Raw genomic sequence first — 17,388 nt, 5'->3', positions numbered from 1 at the left:
CTTAGTTGGCTTACTTTAGACCAACTTTTTCGTTCTAAGCCAAACCCCCATTTTCTAGATACTTTTCAAAACTATATAAGGTGCAAAACGTATCTAAAACAAATAATAAATCTGACAACAGTTATTTGATGCTAATTGAACCAAAACTCTGGCAAATTTAACTTTACTAAATCCTAATAAAGTCTTCCAATGAGGATCATAGATATGTTCCTATGGGAATTGTGTTCTGATAACGTCTGCCATATTGACCACCTGACTGGCATGTAGTACTGCAGTACTGTCACTCCAATGTTCCTTGTGTAAAATTCCTAAAGCCGGTCATCTTTCACTGACGTTCCACAAAGCTATGTGAATATTGTCTATAGTACCACGTTAGATTTATTTAACAAACATCATATATTCTGTTTTACATAAGTGGTATATAGGAAATTCACTGCTGTAAGATGGGCAAATAACTAAAATGTGCTCATTAAAATGAACCCACAGTGAAAGCTCTCTATCAGTAACATACAAAAATACATGAAAAGAATGAATGTTATTTCAATTCTCCAGTCCCAACGTACAACACATAACACTTTCAGAATCACTGGCATGTAATAACACCTTATTACAGTCATTTACAGTTTATCAACATGTAAGCTCAATGTTCATCATGTATTCAGTATAAAGAATGGCCGCACAGATATGGTTTGTGACACCTTTACAGCAACAAAGTAAAGTGAGTTTTAGTGTTCACGACAATAAACCCACCATTGCTGTCTTCAAAGCTGTTCTGCGATGTTAAGTGTGGAGAGGATGGCGTCTGATGGGAGAATGAAGAGCTGACATCACTTTCTTCGGTGACTGTACTGCTGTCCAGCTGTCCTACTGGTGGAGGCCAAGGAAGATCTTTGATTACTTTAATTTCAACTGATAGCCCATCAATGGAAGAAGAGACGCGAAGACCATCAGACAGCCAAAAGGGAACAAAGACAGAAAGATTGAGAATAGGTAAAGTGTGTCCCATTTTGCAAGACAGAGCAATAATAAAAATATAAAACATACATATATAATATAATTAATATATATATATATATATATATATATATATATATATATATATATATATATATATATATATATATATATACACACACATACATATACACACATACATACACGTGTATATATATTACAAAGGGGCTCATACCTAACAATAGTGATATAGATTAATTTATCTTGTATTTATCTTGTAATCCAGGTTATCATAAACTAATATATTAAATGTAAATTTATGTAGAAAAGAATCTATTTTACAGCAGGATTCATATTCCTAAATCTGAACAAATAAACTTGGATTAGAAGCATAGTATTAGGCAAGTACAGTAAGCTTTACTTTAAAGACAACTTGTCATTACCTATGTTATTGGGGCTCAAAGGTGAGGAAACGGGGTGTCTGGTGAGCTGTGTGAGACTCACTGTTTGGCCGTTCCTACACGTGTCTCTTCGAAGTTGGTGAGGACACACAGCAGGTCTCTTTTCAGAAGGCCTACTGGATATCAACTCATAGGGCAATTTACTTCCAATAGGTAGTGCTGTGGGGATTATTACAGCACGGGCGGATCGGACCCTGCATGTGGAATTCCCACAGCAGAGTTCGACCCGGTTCCCGGCCGGTGACCCCAGCTTACTGCTTCGCCGATCTTCTCCTCCGCTACGAATGTGTCGGCCGGAGCGCTGGCCGGCACACGCGCAGTACAGACGACGCGGCTTCTGCGGCCATTCTGCAATGATAATTGCAAAATGGCAGCGGGACGGATGGCTTTCATTGACTTCAATGGAAGCCAACTGTGCATAGCCTGCACAAAATCGCAGCATTTTGCGATTTCTCCCCTGCGAGCGGAAAATCGCAATCGATTTCCGCTTGTTGGCAGGATATCACGCTTTTTCATAGCATGCTATGGGCTGGATTTGCTGCAGAATCCCGCTCTGGATTTCGCAATGCAAATCCGCTCGTGTGCAGGAGGCCTAAGACTCCCTACATCCTTGTGGTGCTTTCTCCTGTTGGGCTCTTAACAAGGAGAAACAGTACCCCTCCTCTGACTTTCATTGCTGTTTTTTTCCCTAGTCAACCAGAATCCTACTGGCAACAACCCCCAAAACAGCTGTCTGTGCATGGATATTCCAGTTCGGTTTACATCGCTTGTCACGTTGCAATGCCTGTTAAAAGGCTGTCTATTGATTCATAGGCTACTTTCCCATTGCTGAGCTGCAGTGGATTATTTTACCACTTATTTGCATTACTTAATGAAGCTGTATTATAGGGGTATTCTTTAAGAATTATTAACCCCTTAGTGACCAAGCCTGTTTGCGCCTTAATGACCAGGCCAAATTTTGCAAATCTGACATGTGTCACTTTAACATGGAAAAACACCAGAAAGGTTTTGCATATCCAAGCGATTCTGACATTGTTTTTTCGCCACATGTTGTGCTTCATTTAGGCGGAAAAAATAGACCGATAGAAATTGTGTTTATTTATTAAAAGCGCCAAAATTGGGAAAATTTTGGAAAAATCGTCATTTTTTCACATTTCCAACTGCAATATCTTAAATATGTGCAAACATAATATAGAAATTTTTGCTAAGATTTATATTTCCACCCGTTTACTTTATTTTGGGCGCACATTGGAAAAACTTTCGTTTTTTTTTAACTATTTAGGAGACGTACAAATTTAACATTACTTTTTAGCATTTTGAGGAACACTTTGTTTTCCTATACCAAGCCGAGATTGGAAAGGCTCATGAGTGTCAGAATAATAGATACCCCCCCAAATGACCTCATTTTAAAAACTACACCCCTTAATGTATTCACTGAGGGGTGTCATGAGTATTTTGACCCCACAGTTTTTTTTCAGGAATTAATTCAATTTAGAGGAGAAAAAGTAAAATTTCATATTTTTGCAAATCTGTCATTTTAAAGACATATTTTTTTCCTATAGTTTACATGAAAATCAGGATTTACACCCCAAAATGGATACCCCTATTTCTGCCGTGTTCAGAAATATACCCATTGTGGCCCTATTGTTATATCTGAGTCCACAACGGGGCCCAAAATGAAAGGAGTAGTCAGTGTCTTTCAAAACAGAAATTTTGCTTGAAGTCCTTTTAGGCCCCATAGCACACATGTAGAGTTCTTGAGCGCCCAAAACCATAGAAAACCCCCACAAATGACCCCATTTTGAAAACTAGACCCCTTAAGGAATTTATCTAGGGGTGTACTGCATATTTTGACCCCACAGTTTTTGAATGAATTCAAACCAAGCAAAAGGAAAAAATTGTGATTTTCGTTTTTTCGGCAATTCTGTCATTTTAAAAACAGCTTTTTTTGTACAGCACACATATGAAGGAAGACTTGCACCCAAAAATGGATACCCCTGTTTGTCCCGTGTTCAGAGACATACCCATTGTGGCCCTAATCTTATGTCTGGATACACAACGGAGCCCAAAATGAAAGGAGTAGTCAGTGTCTTTCAAAACAGAAATTTTGCTTGAAGTCCTTTTAGGCCCCATTGCCCACTTGTAGAGTTCTTGAGCGCCCAAAACCATAGAGAACCCCCACAAATGACCCCATTTTGAAAACTAGACTCCTTAACGAATTTATCTAGGGGTGTACTGCGCATTTTGACCCCACAGTTTTTGAATAAATTCAAGCAAAGCAAAAGGAAAAAATTTGGATTTTTGTTTTTTTGGCAATTCTGTCATTTTAAAACAGCTTTTTTTGTACAGCACACATATGAAGGAAGACTTACACCCCAAAATGGATACCCCTGTTTGTGCTGTTTTCAGAAATATACCCATTGTGGCCCTAATCTTATGTCCGCATGCACAACGGGGCCCAAAATAAAAGGAGTAATCGGTGGCTTTCAGAACATAGATTTTGCTTGAAGTCCTTTTAGGCCCCATTGCCCACTTGTAGAGTTCTTGAGCGCCCAAAACCATATAGAACCCCCACAAATGACCCCATTTTGAAAACTAGACCCCTTAACGAATTTATCTAGGGATGTACTGCATATTTTGACCCCACAGTTTTTGAATAAATTTAAGCAAAGCAAAAGGAAAAAAATAGGATTTTCATTTTTTGGGCTATTGTGTCAATTTAAAAACAGTTTTTTTTGTACAGCACACATATAAATGAAGGCTTTCACCCCAAAATGGATACCCCTGTTTGTCCCGTGTTCAGAAACATACCCATTGTGGCCCTAATAGACTTACAGGACCCATGGCTAGGCCTACAATGAAAGGAATACCCGTTGGATTTCAGGGTACAGCTGAATAAATTCCAGGCCCCATTGCCCACTTATAGAGCCATTGAGCGGCCAAAACTATAAAGAACCCCCTCAAATGACCCCATTTTGAAAACTAGACCCCTTAACGAATTCATCTAGGGGTGTACTGCGTATTTTGACCCCACAGTATTTGAATGAATCTAAGCAAAGCAGAAGGAAAAAGTTACGATTTTCAATTTTTTTGGCAATTTTTTCAATTTAAAAACAGTTTTTTTGTACAGTGCACATAGGAATGAAGACGTTCACCCCAAAATGGATACCCCCGTTTGTCCCGAGTTCAGAAACATACCCATTGTGGCCCTAATCTACTTACAGGACGCATGGCAAGGCCTATAAAGGACGGAACACCTGTTGGATTTTAGGGCACAACTGAATAAATTCCAGGCCCCATTGCTTATTTGTACAGAATAAAGATTGACTCCCTAAAAATCCCCCCCCTCCCCCTCCGCGCCCTTTTTGGCGTTCGCAAATCTTAGATAAAAGTAAAAATGTGAACTGTGTAGTATTTCCGAAGACAGGGGTAATTACGGAGGCTGGTTGAATGGGCCCATGGGGCAATAAAACCGGGTATCCCCCCCCCCCTCCTCTCATGCTTTTTGGGGGTATTTCATGACCTCAGTGGCGGGTATGGGGTGTAAAAAGTGGCGTTCCGTGAGTCTCCGTAAGCTTGATGAGGTGCGGCGGTCTCACACAGAAGGCGCTCAACAAGGTGCTCCTGGAACTGCAGGAAAGCGAGCGTTCCCGGGGCTTCTTGTAAAATACGTATCACAGGTAGCGGTCTGAATAACGCCGGGCTCACGCGGGTGCAGGCGGAATCCGCTTGCGGAGGCCCACAGCGGATCCCATCTGTGAGCCCGGCTGTGACCCTGCGTACGGCTGCGTAATGTACTGCGCATAACTGCCTACTCACACAGGCGGTCATGCACAGTACACCTTTGTTTGTATTTCCCGCACCATCGCTTAGCGATGACGCGGGTACCCGCAGCCCGTATACAATGTAGTTGCGTATGGGCTGCGGGTATATCCGCGACCATGGAGCACAATGGGCTCTATGTTGCCGATATCCGCAGTAAAATAGAACCTGCTGCGTTCTCTTTTCTGCGAGTGGATTACACAATTCCAACCCGCTAATGTGAGCGGAATTGTGTAATCCAATGCGATTGATCTGCGTATTACCGCGGATCAGACGCATGTGGAATCCGTCATTCCTATCCGGTCATGTGAGACCGGCCTAAGGTAGATCGCTACCTTTTTATCACGTGACCGGGGACCGCTCAACGAGGCCACCCGTCACTGCTCCAGGCTCTCTGTGACCGTTGGTCGCTGGGAGCAAGGAGATTTTAAATTTCCTGGGCTCCCTGACTCCTGCGCATGTGTCCGGCTTTTTGCCAGCAATCGCATGTGCAGAATCCTGGAAGGTCCACGGAGGAAGATCGGGTCGGGATTCAAATACGGAGGCCTCCGGTAAAAAGATTCATCTCCTCTCACCGATCGCATCAGTGAGGGGAGATGAAACTTCAAATTTTTTTTTAAACTTTTACGTGATCGCCATTATTGGATAATGGCAAACACGTGACCAGGAACCGCTCACCGCGGACCCCCATTAAATCTCCATGCTCTTGGCTACGTTTTGTAGCCAGGAGCAGGGAGAATTTAAATTATCCTGGCAATCCACAGCTTTTGCGCATGCGCCCGCCATTTTGGCGACGGGCGCGTGTGCAGAAGCTGTGGTAAGGTCCGCGGATAAATCTGGGGGCCTTAGGTACGTACTTTCATCCTCCCTCACGGATATGATCCATGAGGGGAGATGAAACGTACGCTTTTTAAACTTTTTTTAACTTTTTTAACTTTTTTTTTTTTAAACTTTTTTACACTTTTTTCTCACTTTACATGATCACTGTCATCCATTGGATGACAGTGATCATGTCCCCGGTATAATCTCTCTGCTCCCAGCTACACATGGCAGCCAGAAGCAGAGGGATTTTAAATTTCCCGGGGCTCGAGCCCGTCTGTTCACGCGCCCGATGTCAATCATCGGGCGCGCATGCGCAGACGGGGATTCGGGTCCCGGGACATCGGGACACCGCTGAGGACTGGGGGTGAGTATTTTCACCTCCCCTCATGGATCCGATCCATGAGGGGAGGTGAAACTGACTTTTTTAAAACTTTTTTTTAACTTTTTCGCGATCGCCGCTAACCATTGGATAACGGCGATCGCGGTACCGGGGACCGCTCACCGCAGTCCCCGCTGACATCTCCTGCCTCCCGGCTACCTACAGGAGCCGGGAGCCAGGAGATTTTAAATCTCCCGCGCCGCCGGGCCTTCTGCGCATGCGGCTGACGTAATGCCGCCTGGCGCGCATGCGCAGAAGACCGGCTTCGGGCCCCGGAGCGGCAGGAGAGCGGGGAGCAGCGTGCCAGACCTGGGTGAGTAATTTCAGCTGCTCCGATGGATCCGATCCATCAGAGCAGCTGAATCTTTAACTTTTATGTACGTTTATTTACTTTTTTTGCGATCGGCGCTATCCATTGCATAGCGCCGATCGCAATGCCGGGGGGGGCTCCGAACAGCCCGGGATGACAGCTCCATGCTGTCAGCTACCTGCGGACACCGACAGCATGGAGCTGTCACGTCCACAGCCCGAGGGGCACTATTCTCTGCAGGAAGCATGTTTTTACGTCCTCAGAGAATAGAGCCCACTTCGGGAGGACGTAAAAACACTATGGGCTGGTCGTTAAGGGGTTAAAATAGTCTGCCGCACAATTGCAGGTCAAGGATTCCCCCTCTCAATAGGTGAAGGTGCCAGGATGGGACGATCATCTGTCATAAATGTAAGGTATATCCTATTAATATGCTTGATATATATAAATAGTCACAATACTCTTAAAATTAAAATAAAGATGCTTTTTAATATAAATGTTGTTTAGTGTTTCTCTCTCTCTCCTAATCTCATCTAACAAATGCAGCAGCGCCACTATAAAGTCTGTGCCCTAACTCTGTTTTACACAGACTTTTGACCTCCATTTTTATGAATGTGTCTGCTGTGGATGGAAGTCACACGCCATATGCCATTGGCGCTCACACAACCAAGCGTCAGTACAACACATATATATTTGCAAAGATAGATGAAAAGGAACAAAATAATCAAAATTTATATTAGAAATTGTTTTTTTTTGTTTTTTTTTAACAGCCGTTGAGCTAAAGAGTCTCTTTAATGAAAGCGAACACAAAGCGTAGGTTTATAGGATAAGATGAATTTAATGCACAGCAAATTAAAAGCTAAACATGCTAATCTTCCATTTAAACGTTTCCCTTCCAATGTTTCCCACACTGACATTTTGCACATATTGATTCTCATGTACAGTACTCCCCCCATTTTTTTTTGTCTTTCCAATAAAAAAGCTTTTTTGTGCACCTGTCAAGTCACACAATGAAATGACCGTTCATTATGAAAGTCATGAGCAGCTAGGTTTATTTTTAGGAAATCACTTTTTATCCTGGCGCAGAAAGTCTCTGATTAACTCAGCTGGGATTTCTTAATTAGCGCATGCAAAATTGCCATTTCAACGCCAGGAGATGGAAGGGAAAAAATACAGTTGACGTCACCTTATAATGGAAGTGTTTGCCATTAGTTTAGAAAAGGGGTTGAATAATATGACTATTTCCATAGGGAATTAATAGAGCAATGGGTCTGTAAATGAAAAGCAGAACATTCAGGAGCCTCCGATTTTGCAATCAGAAACCATTTAACAAGATCTGCATCATCTCTCACCACGAAAAGGTTCCCAATTACATGACACCTTATTGGGCCGCTCTTAACACTTTGATGCTAAATAGGCCTTCACCTACATGTTACGTCATATGAGACTGTAAGGCCCTCTGCATTTGAGTGCATTGCTTTGATGTTGAGCTTATAAAGTCTTGCCAAGTATATCCACAGGTAGCTTATATAGGACTGAATAAATAAAATCTACTTTGTGGTTACAACTGTATTTATTATGAAAAACACAACCTGAAATTCAGCTTGGAGAGTGAACAAATCAGACACCTACAATACATGGCCATATTTGTGTTCTCATCACCAAGGAGGATTAGGATGCATTCCCACATACAGGTACCGGCTTGCAGTTGAGACTCCGCCCAGCTGCGGCTGCCAATGAAAGTGCGATCTCCATAGGCAGCCGCAGCTGAGCCGAGTCTGAACCGCAAGCTGGTACCTGTATGTGGGAATGCATCCTTATACTTTTCAAACTGAGTCTGTATGACACAACTCTTCCCAAACTCTCTTTCATATAACTTGATAACTGTAAACTTTGGGTTCACGAAAGTTCATTTTGGGTTCATTCATTGTACATACTCATTCACACAGGTCACGGCTCATGGCACACCTGATGAGAACAGATTTTTATTGACGGAAAGTAAACAATGAAGGTTTGCATTTATAACCAAAGATAAAGTCTTAGAAACCGATACATAAAGTATATTAATATTCGAGAACTGAATATTTTTGTTTCGCAAATTTCTACATCTCGGACAAGTAAGAAAGAAGTAATAAGTACAATGTATTGCTGTGAGCAAGTAGTTATTTAGCTTTTGGTGCTGAAATCGCAACACCCTTTTAAATGAAATAATGGTAACAGCAGAGAGACCATGCAGTCTCAGAGAAGTAGATACAGATAGGAAATATGTCAATAGGCAGGCGAAACACCGTACATATATATATATATATATATATATATATATATATATATATGGACAGAAGTATTTGGAGACTGCAGAAAATCAGCCGTTTGCCGAACGGTATGCTGGGAAGGGCATGGGTAAAATAACAAGCTGCTCATTTATTCATCTGATGGAGCACTTGTGGGACGAACTGGAGCGACGGGTACGACCCCGCCACCCACGCCGATCTTCACAACAATCTCTTCTCACAGCCTTGCATAAGGAATGGTGAGCTGTTCCTGTCCAGGAATTTCCGCCTGTGGAAACTGCCATAGGATTGCGTTAGCAAACGCAATCCTATGCTGACGGCCGCGGTTTGTCCACGCAAAATCTCGCGCGGCAAACAAACCGCAGTATTTTCTATTTCTGTGTGTGTATCTAGGCAATACATTGCACTTATTTCTTTCTTCTTCGATATATATATTTAGTCATGGCTAAGGTGAACATAGCAATAACTAATGTTATAGAATAGATATCACTGGTGTAACTATAGGGGATGCGGTTGCACCCGGGCTCAGGAACTTAGGCGCCCATAAGGCCTCTTCTCGGTATAGGGATCCCAGTACTATAAATAAAGCATTATAATTCAGGGCCCTGGTACAGGTTTTGCATTGGGGCCCAGGAGCTTCAAGTTACGCCTCTGCGTTAAGGGGTTAAGAAAAGTTGGAGGGCCCAAAGATAAACTTTTGCACGTGGGCCCATGAGCCTTTAGCTACGCCCCTGAAAATATTATAACATGTGAAGATCTTGAATTTTTACTTACTTTACCGAGAGTCAGTCTACAGAATATGATGGTTTGTTGAACAGTGTATGGGAGTTGAGACCAATAGATTCTGGACAGCTGGCACACAATATAAATGTGATACTTTGAATTACAATAAAGGTTTTACATTATGAAGCTACTCTCATTTTGAGCTTTCTGCAAAATAATGTCATCCCAGCTAGATCTACCAACCACTCATATATAAATATAAAAGGATAAATGCTATACAATACAAAATGGTCAGATGTTTATTTTCTTCTAAACATAACGACCAAATTTATACACAGAGATATGACCCCAATTCCAAAACAGTTTGGATGCTATGTAAAATGTACATAAATGTAAAGAAAAAAACAGAATGCACTGAGTTGGAAATCTTATCTAACCTTAGAAAGTGATGGCAATAATACATCGCACAAAAGTTGGAACAGGGGTGTAACAAAAGGCTTGAAAAGAAAGTGGCACCAATGAAAAACAGCTGGAGGGTCAATTTTCTACTAAGTCACATGACTGTGTATAAAAGAGGCAGAGTCTCTCAGAGGCAAAGATGGCCAGAGGTTCACCAATCTGTGAAAAAGTGCATCTAAAAATTGTGGAACAATTTCAGAAAAATGTTCCCCGATGTAAAATTATGAAGACTTTTAATATTCCACCATCTACAGTACAAAATTTCACCAAGAGACAAGGTAAATGGTCAATATTGGAAGCTTGAGATCTACGGGCTTTCAGGTGACACTGCATTGAAAATAGGCATGATTTTGCACTGTAAATCAGTGCTTGGGCTCAGAAATACTTCTATAAATCAATGTCTGTGTACAGAGTTCGCTGTGTAATCCACAAATGCAAGTTAAAGCTGTATCATGCAAAGAAGCTCATGTAAAATGGACTGAGGCAAAATGGAAAACTGTTCTGCGGTAAGATGGATCAAAATTTGAAATTCTTATTGGAAACCATGGACACCGTGTCCTGTAGGCTTAAGAGGAGAGGGACCATCCAGATTGTTATCAGCGCACAGTTAACCCCTTCCCGCTCCTGGACGTACCTGGTACGTCATGGTAGCGGGATACTTCCCGCAACATGACGTACCTGGTACGTCATGTCATTAAAGTGTCGCCGCGGTGACAATCGCGGCGACACAGCAGTGATGTCTGCTGACATAGTCAGCAGACAAGTGCTGCGTCCGGGCTGGGGACCAATCAGAGCGGTCCCTCCCCCACGATCGCTATGATTGGTCAGGGAAAAACTCCCTGACCAATCACAGCGCAGCAGCGGACTTCGCGCTGTTTACAGTAGGGGCTCCATGTGCAAGCACCGCAGTGTGTTTCCGGTGCTTGTAGATAGAGCACCTACTGTGGTATTTGTGATAAAAAAGAGCGATTACTGTGTAGATTAGGCAGGGAGTGCGTGATCAGTGTAGTGTAGTGTAGTGTAGTGGAGTGTAGTGTAGTTAGTGATCAGTGTAGTGGAGAGGAGTTAGTCATCAGTGTGGTGTAGTGGAGTGAGTGTTAGTGATCAGTGTGGTGTAGTGTAGTGAGTGTAGTGAGTGATTGATCAGGCAGTGTAGTGTAGCAGAGTGGAGTGAGTGATCAGAAGTGCAGTGTAGTGTAGTGAGTGAGGGATCTGTAGTGTGTGATCAGAAGTGTAGTGAGTGAGCTGTAGCGTGCGATCAGCAGTGTAGTGTAGCGCAGCGTGTAGTCAGTGTATCCCTTGGTGTAAAAAAAAAAAAGTTCCTGTTGTTCCCATTTCGTTACCTGTCCCGTCACCCGTTATTAGTTAGTGTAGCGTTTAGTTAGTCCGTCTAGTGTGTAGCGTGTCGTTAGTCCGTGTACTGTCAGTGTATTCGTCTGTGTAAAAAAAAAAACAAAAAAACCCAAAAAAGTTCCTGTTGTTCCCATTTCGTTACCTGTCCCGTCACCCGTCATTAGTTAGTGTAGCGTGTCGTTAGTCGGTCTAGTGTGTAGTGTGTCGTTAGTCCGTGTTGTGTCAGTCTATTCGTCTGTGTAAAAAAAAAAAAAAAAGAAAAAAAAAAAACACTTACGTGAATACACCACATAAGTTTCCGCGTTCTTTCCGACCCCCGTCCCGTGGTCACCCCATCCCACAGTGTCCCATCTAATAAAACTTTTTCCCCGTGTGCCCCATTTTATATAAATATGGCCCGCAGGAGGTACACTTCAGAGGAACTGTATGCAATCATTGCATCAGACTCGGACTCAGGTAGTGGTGATGACGACCCCACTTTTTTGGCATTCTCCGACTCCTCATCCTCATCCAGCGAGTCTGAGCTCCCTGCACCCCCGAGAAGGCGTCCAAGGACTGCCACTGACCCCAATGCATCAGATGCTCACTGGAGTACCCCGGAAGATTACAGACCCCAGATCCCTGATTTTATTGGGAACCCAGGGATTCAATTTGACACGGAAGGGCTCAGAGGGAAGGACTTCTTCAAGTTTTTTTTTTCTGAAGTTCATTGCCCATATTGTTACCCAGACGAATTTGTACGCCCAGAATTTTATAGAAGAAAATCCCACCTCCAGCTATGCCAGACCCGATAAGTGGACTCCTGTGGATGCACCAGAGCTAAAAAAATTTTGGGGGCTTATAGTAACCATGGGGCTAATAAAGAAGCCAACAATCAGGGCGTACTGGTCTACCGATATTTTGTACCACACCCCAATGTTCCGCATGGCGATGTCGAGGACGCGCTTTGAGTGTATTTTAAAATTTCTGCACTACAATGACAACCAGCTGTGCCCCCCCAGCGATCACCCCAATTACGATCGGTTGTATAAGATCAGGCCCGTAATAGACCATTTTAACGCCAAGTTTGCCCAGGCGTATGCCCCACAGATAAACATTGCAGTAGACGAGTCCCTGGTACACTTCAAGGGGAGGCTAAAATTCCGCCAGTACCTGCCCAGTAAGCAGGCACGGTATGGTGTGAAGTTGTACAAGCTGTGCGAAAGTACATCAGGGTACACCCACAAGTTCCGTATTTACGAGGGGAAGGACACTAAAATTGAGCCCCCAGAATGCCCCCCCGTGCTGGGAGTAACAGGGAAAATAGTGTGGGAACTGGTGCACCCACTATTAGACCAGGGTTACCATCTGTACCTGGATAACTTTTATACCAGTGTCCCCCTGTTTCAGTGCCTCGCTTCCAGAGGAACAGTGGCATGTGGCACTGTTCGGAAAAATCAAAAAAGCCTCCCTAAGACGCTGCTTGGGCAACTGCTCAGAAGGGGCGAGAGCCGGGCCCAATGCAGCGACAATGTATTGTGCGTTAAATATAAGGACAAGAGGGATGTCCTTATGTTGACGACAATACACGGCCACAGCAGTACCCCCTGCCCAGTACGAGGTACCAGTGCAGAGACCCCCAAACCAGACTGCGTCCTCGACTATAATAAGTACATGGGAGGGGTCGATCTATCAGACCAGGTACTGGAGCCCTATAGAGCCATGCGGAAAACACCGGTGTGGTACAAAAAACTGGCCGTGCACCTCGTACAGATGGCACTGTATAATGCCTACGTGCTGTTCCGAGGTGCAGGCCACAGGGGGACATTCCTTGAATTTCAAGAGGAAGTTATCAAGGACCTAATATTTGGGGACCAGGAGGTGGGGGAGAGGCCCAGTACTTCTGGAAGCGAGGCCACAAGAATTGTACCAGGGCAGCATTTTCTCAGTGAAATTCCCTCCACTGCGACGAAGGGAAGGACCCAAAAGAGGTGCAAAGTGTGCTACAAACAGGGGATAAGAAAAGACCATATACCAGTGTGAAACGTGCCCCACACAACCCGGGCTCTGTATAAATGAGTGTTTTAAGATCTACCACACGTCCCTGAAATTTTAATTTTTTTATTGCCCTGACGTTTTACCCTGATGTACTTCGCACAGCTTGTACATAAAGCCACATGCTAAGTCCTTCCCTTCTGAGCCCTGCGCCCTAAAAACAGTTTAGATTCACATATGGGGCATTTCCCTGTTGGGTAACATCATGGGTTACGTTTTCTCCTTCTGCCCCTGGTAAAAAATGAAAATCTGGGCCTAAAGCTGAACATTATTGGAAAAATGTGAATTTTTCGTTCTCAACTCAAATTGTTAAAAAAAATTCCTCAAATACCTGTGGGTTCAAACCACTCACTACACCCCTTAAAAAATTCCCTGAGGGGTGTAGTTTCCAAAATAGGGTCAGTTGTTGGGGGTTTCAAATGCACTGGTACCTCAGGGGCACTGTAAACACTACATGGGGTCTGAAAATTATTCCAGCAAAATCTGCATTCAAAAAGCCAAGAAGCGCTCCTATCCTTCTGAGTCCTGCCATGTGCCCATACAACAGGCTACGTCCACATATGGGGCATTTCCGTGTTCGAGAGCAACTGGGTAACGCATCATGGGGTACGTTTTTTCCTTCTGCCACTGGTGAAAAATGAAAATCTGGGCCTAAAGCTAAACATTATGTGAAAAATTGGATTTTTTCGTATTGAACTCAAACTGTTAAAAAAAATTCCTCAAACATCTGTGGGTTCAAACCGCTCACTACACCCCTTAATAAATTCCCTGAGGGGTGTAGTTTCCAAAATGGGGTCAGTTATTGGGGGTTTCAAATGTACTGCTACCTCAGGGGCACTGCAAACACTACATGGGGTCTGAAAATTATTCCTGCCAAATCTGCATTCAAAAAGACAAGAAGCGCTCCTTTCCTTCTGAGACCTACCATGTGCCCATACAACAGGCTACATCCACATATGGGGCATTTCTAAAAACTGCGGAATCTGGGTAATACATTCCAAGTTTTGTTTCTTTGCTAACTCCTACTGTTTTATATTAAAAAAAAGGTTTTATATTGAAAATCAGTAGAAAAAAGGAACTGTTCTAATTTTTGATGCACTTTCCTTTAATTCCTGTAAAACATCTAAAGGGTTAATAAACTTTCTAAACGCCATTTTGAATACTTTGAAGGGTGCTGATTTTAAAATGGGGCAATTCATGGGGGATTCTGATATACAGGCTCGGCAAAACTATGTCTGAACTGCATTGGTCCTTAAAAAATTTAGATTTTGAAATTTGCTAGTAAATGTGAAAAATTACTGCTAAATTTATATACTTTGTGGAGTCTGCAAAAAGTAAAATAACACTTAAAAAATGATTGCTGTGTAAAGTAGGCCTATGGGAAATGTTAATTAATAACTATGTTGTGGTGTTTGACTTTCTATCTTACAAAGAAAACAAATCAAAGTTTGAAAATTGTGAATTTTTCCAAATTTTCAGTAAATTTGGATTTTTTTTCCTAATAAGGACAAAATTTATTGATGAAATTTTTACACTAACATAAAGTACAATATGTCACGAAAAAACAATCTCAGAATCACCTTGATAAGTAAAAGCATTCAAAAGTTATTAGTACAGAAAGTGACAGATGTCAGATTTGAAAAATAAGGCTTGGTCCTTAAGCTCAAAATAGGCCATGTCATTAAGGGGTTAAAAAGCCTGCATTTCTGATGGTATAGGGTTGCATTAGTGCCTATGGCATGGGCAGCTTACACATCTTGAAAAGCACTATTAATGCTGCGCAGTATATATAGGTTTTAAAAAAATAAATGTTCCTGTCCAGACAATGTCTCCTTCAGGGAAGGCCTTACATATTTCAGCAAGACAATGCTGAACCACATACTGCATCTATCACAATACCATGGCTTCACAGAAAAAGAGTCCGGGTGCTGAACTGGCATTCCAGACCTTCCACCAATAGGAAACATTTGGCGCATTATTAAACAAAAAATCCAACAAAAATGACCCAGGACTGCTGAGCAGCTAGAATCCTACATCAGACAAGAGTGGGGCAACATTCCTCTCCAAAACTCCAGGAATTGGTCTCCTCACTTCCCAGATGTTTACAGACTGTTGTAAAAAGAAGAGGGGGATGCTAAAAAATGGTAGGCATGGCCCTAGCCCGACTTTTGTGAGATGCGTTGCTGCCATCAGTTTTTAAAAAAAATCAATTCATTTTAGAAAGAAAAGGAAAAGTGTCTCATTTTCAACTTCTGATACGAGATTTCCAAATCATTGCATTTTTTAATATTTATTTACAACATTTTTGGAATTCCGGTTGAATTTAATGCAGATGCTTTGAAATCTACCCATAACAGACAAAAGGCAGACTACTGATTGATTGTGTTTCATGCTTTGTGCACAATGGGACAGATTTATCAAAACTAGCAGAATGGATAAGTTGTTTGTGATGCCAATAGAAACCAATCAGATTACATATCCAATCTCCTAACAGAATACATGATATATAGTGAGTAAAACATGGTGAGAATGAAAATGCCTTAGTTTTTGCCACCTTTCTCATATTTCTCTCCATAGTAAGCAAATATTCAACACTGAGGTCAACTATTCTCATTGAACCAAGGCAGCTAAATTATATATTACCGCCCTGGGAAGCATCAGGCCATTCAAATGTTGTTTTCTTATTTTTACTACACATAAAAGCACTCTGAAAGCACTACAGACAATTATATATTTTATAGTCATGTGTGTTCCATATGACATTACATGCAATCATAGCTTATTATAGCTCATTCAGCAAGAGTTTCTTTTTTTTCTGCTTAAATACAATTTTTATTGAGCTTAACAAAGTTTAACAATAAAACAAAATAGTCAGTAGACTAAAACAGTTACAGTGGCTTAAAAGACTAACTGTAGCTAGCGGTAAGAAAGCAAAGTGCTAAGAGAATTCCGCAAGGTTATACATAAAATGTGGTTGTGCAGGTAAAGATTTCAGTATTAAGCCGTATGAAAAATAAAAAAGTATAGGATCATTCTACCCAAATAACAAAAAAAGAGAAATAAAGAAAAACAACAAAGAATGGAGAGGGGCAGGGTGGAGGGGGGGCGGGGTGTTGGGGGGGGGAACTCTCCTCCAGCTGCCCCGCCTCCCTGCTCGCTGCGCTGTGGGTGATCCAGTGATGATCGCTCCTGTGCAGAGTGGGCACAAGTATTGGTATTGTTTACCCCGCACTAGATGTATGTAAAAGGACCTTAAGTATCTTAGAGAGAGAGAAGATGATGGGTTTTGCCTGAAGAGGAAATATATGATAACCAGGGAACCATATCTGGATAACAGTTTTATGGCTGCCTGTTAATACGGATGAAAGCTTTTAATTGAACATATACCAAGAAAACAAATTTTTAACGTTCATAAAAACAAGAATCATTGTTTCCAAGCTTTGGCAATTGCTGATTCAGTAACCAAAAAGTATGTAATAAACTATGGTACGTGCTCTATGGGGCACTCCAGACAAAACAGGACTCCACAGGTGGTCTCTATGTATATGTATGTTTGTAACTGTCCTTTTCATCTAGTAAACCGTAGTCCATAGGTGTTACACATGTGAGCAGGACCACCAGATATACACAAATTCACCAGGGATGTGGTATGCTTGGAAGCAGATAGATGGATATCCAGGGAATGAGTGGAGTGAGCAAAATGGGTTGGCACCAAGTAACACAGCATGAGTATCTTATATAAGCATGCTGCTTGACTACAGCGTCCCAAATGAACTGCCAGTC

The 17,388-nt window shown here is 42.2% G+C and overlaps 1 protein-coding gene across 2 annotated transcripts in view; it reads right to left on the bottom strand.

Moving 5' to 3' along the window:
• The window catches only part of SHF (Src homology 2 domain containing F), a 317,699-nt gene that overhangs the window by 101,927 nt on the left and 198,384 nt on the right, over nucleotides 1-17,388 (bottom strand). For both annotated transcript variants that reach the window (XM_066592477.1, XM_066592478.1), the window contains exon 4: nucleotides 751-909. In XM_066592477.1, the coding sequence (XP_066448574.1) occupies nucleotides 751-909 (159 nt within the window). The remainder of the gene's footprint in view (nucleotides 1-750; nucleotides 910-17,388) is intronic.

The sequence above is a fragment of the Eleutherodactylus coqui genome, chromosome 2 (assembly GCF_035609145.1).
Source record: "Eleutherodactylus coqui strain aEleCoq1 chromosome 2, aEleCoq1.hap1, whole genome shotgun sequence".
Taxonomy (NCBI): Eukaryota; Metazoa; Chordata; class Amphibia; order Anura; family Eleutherodactylidae; genus Eleutherodactylus; species Eleutherodactylus coqui.
This window is presented reverse-complemented; position numbering and strand designations above follow the sequence as displayed.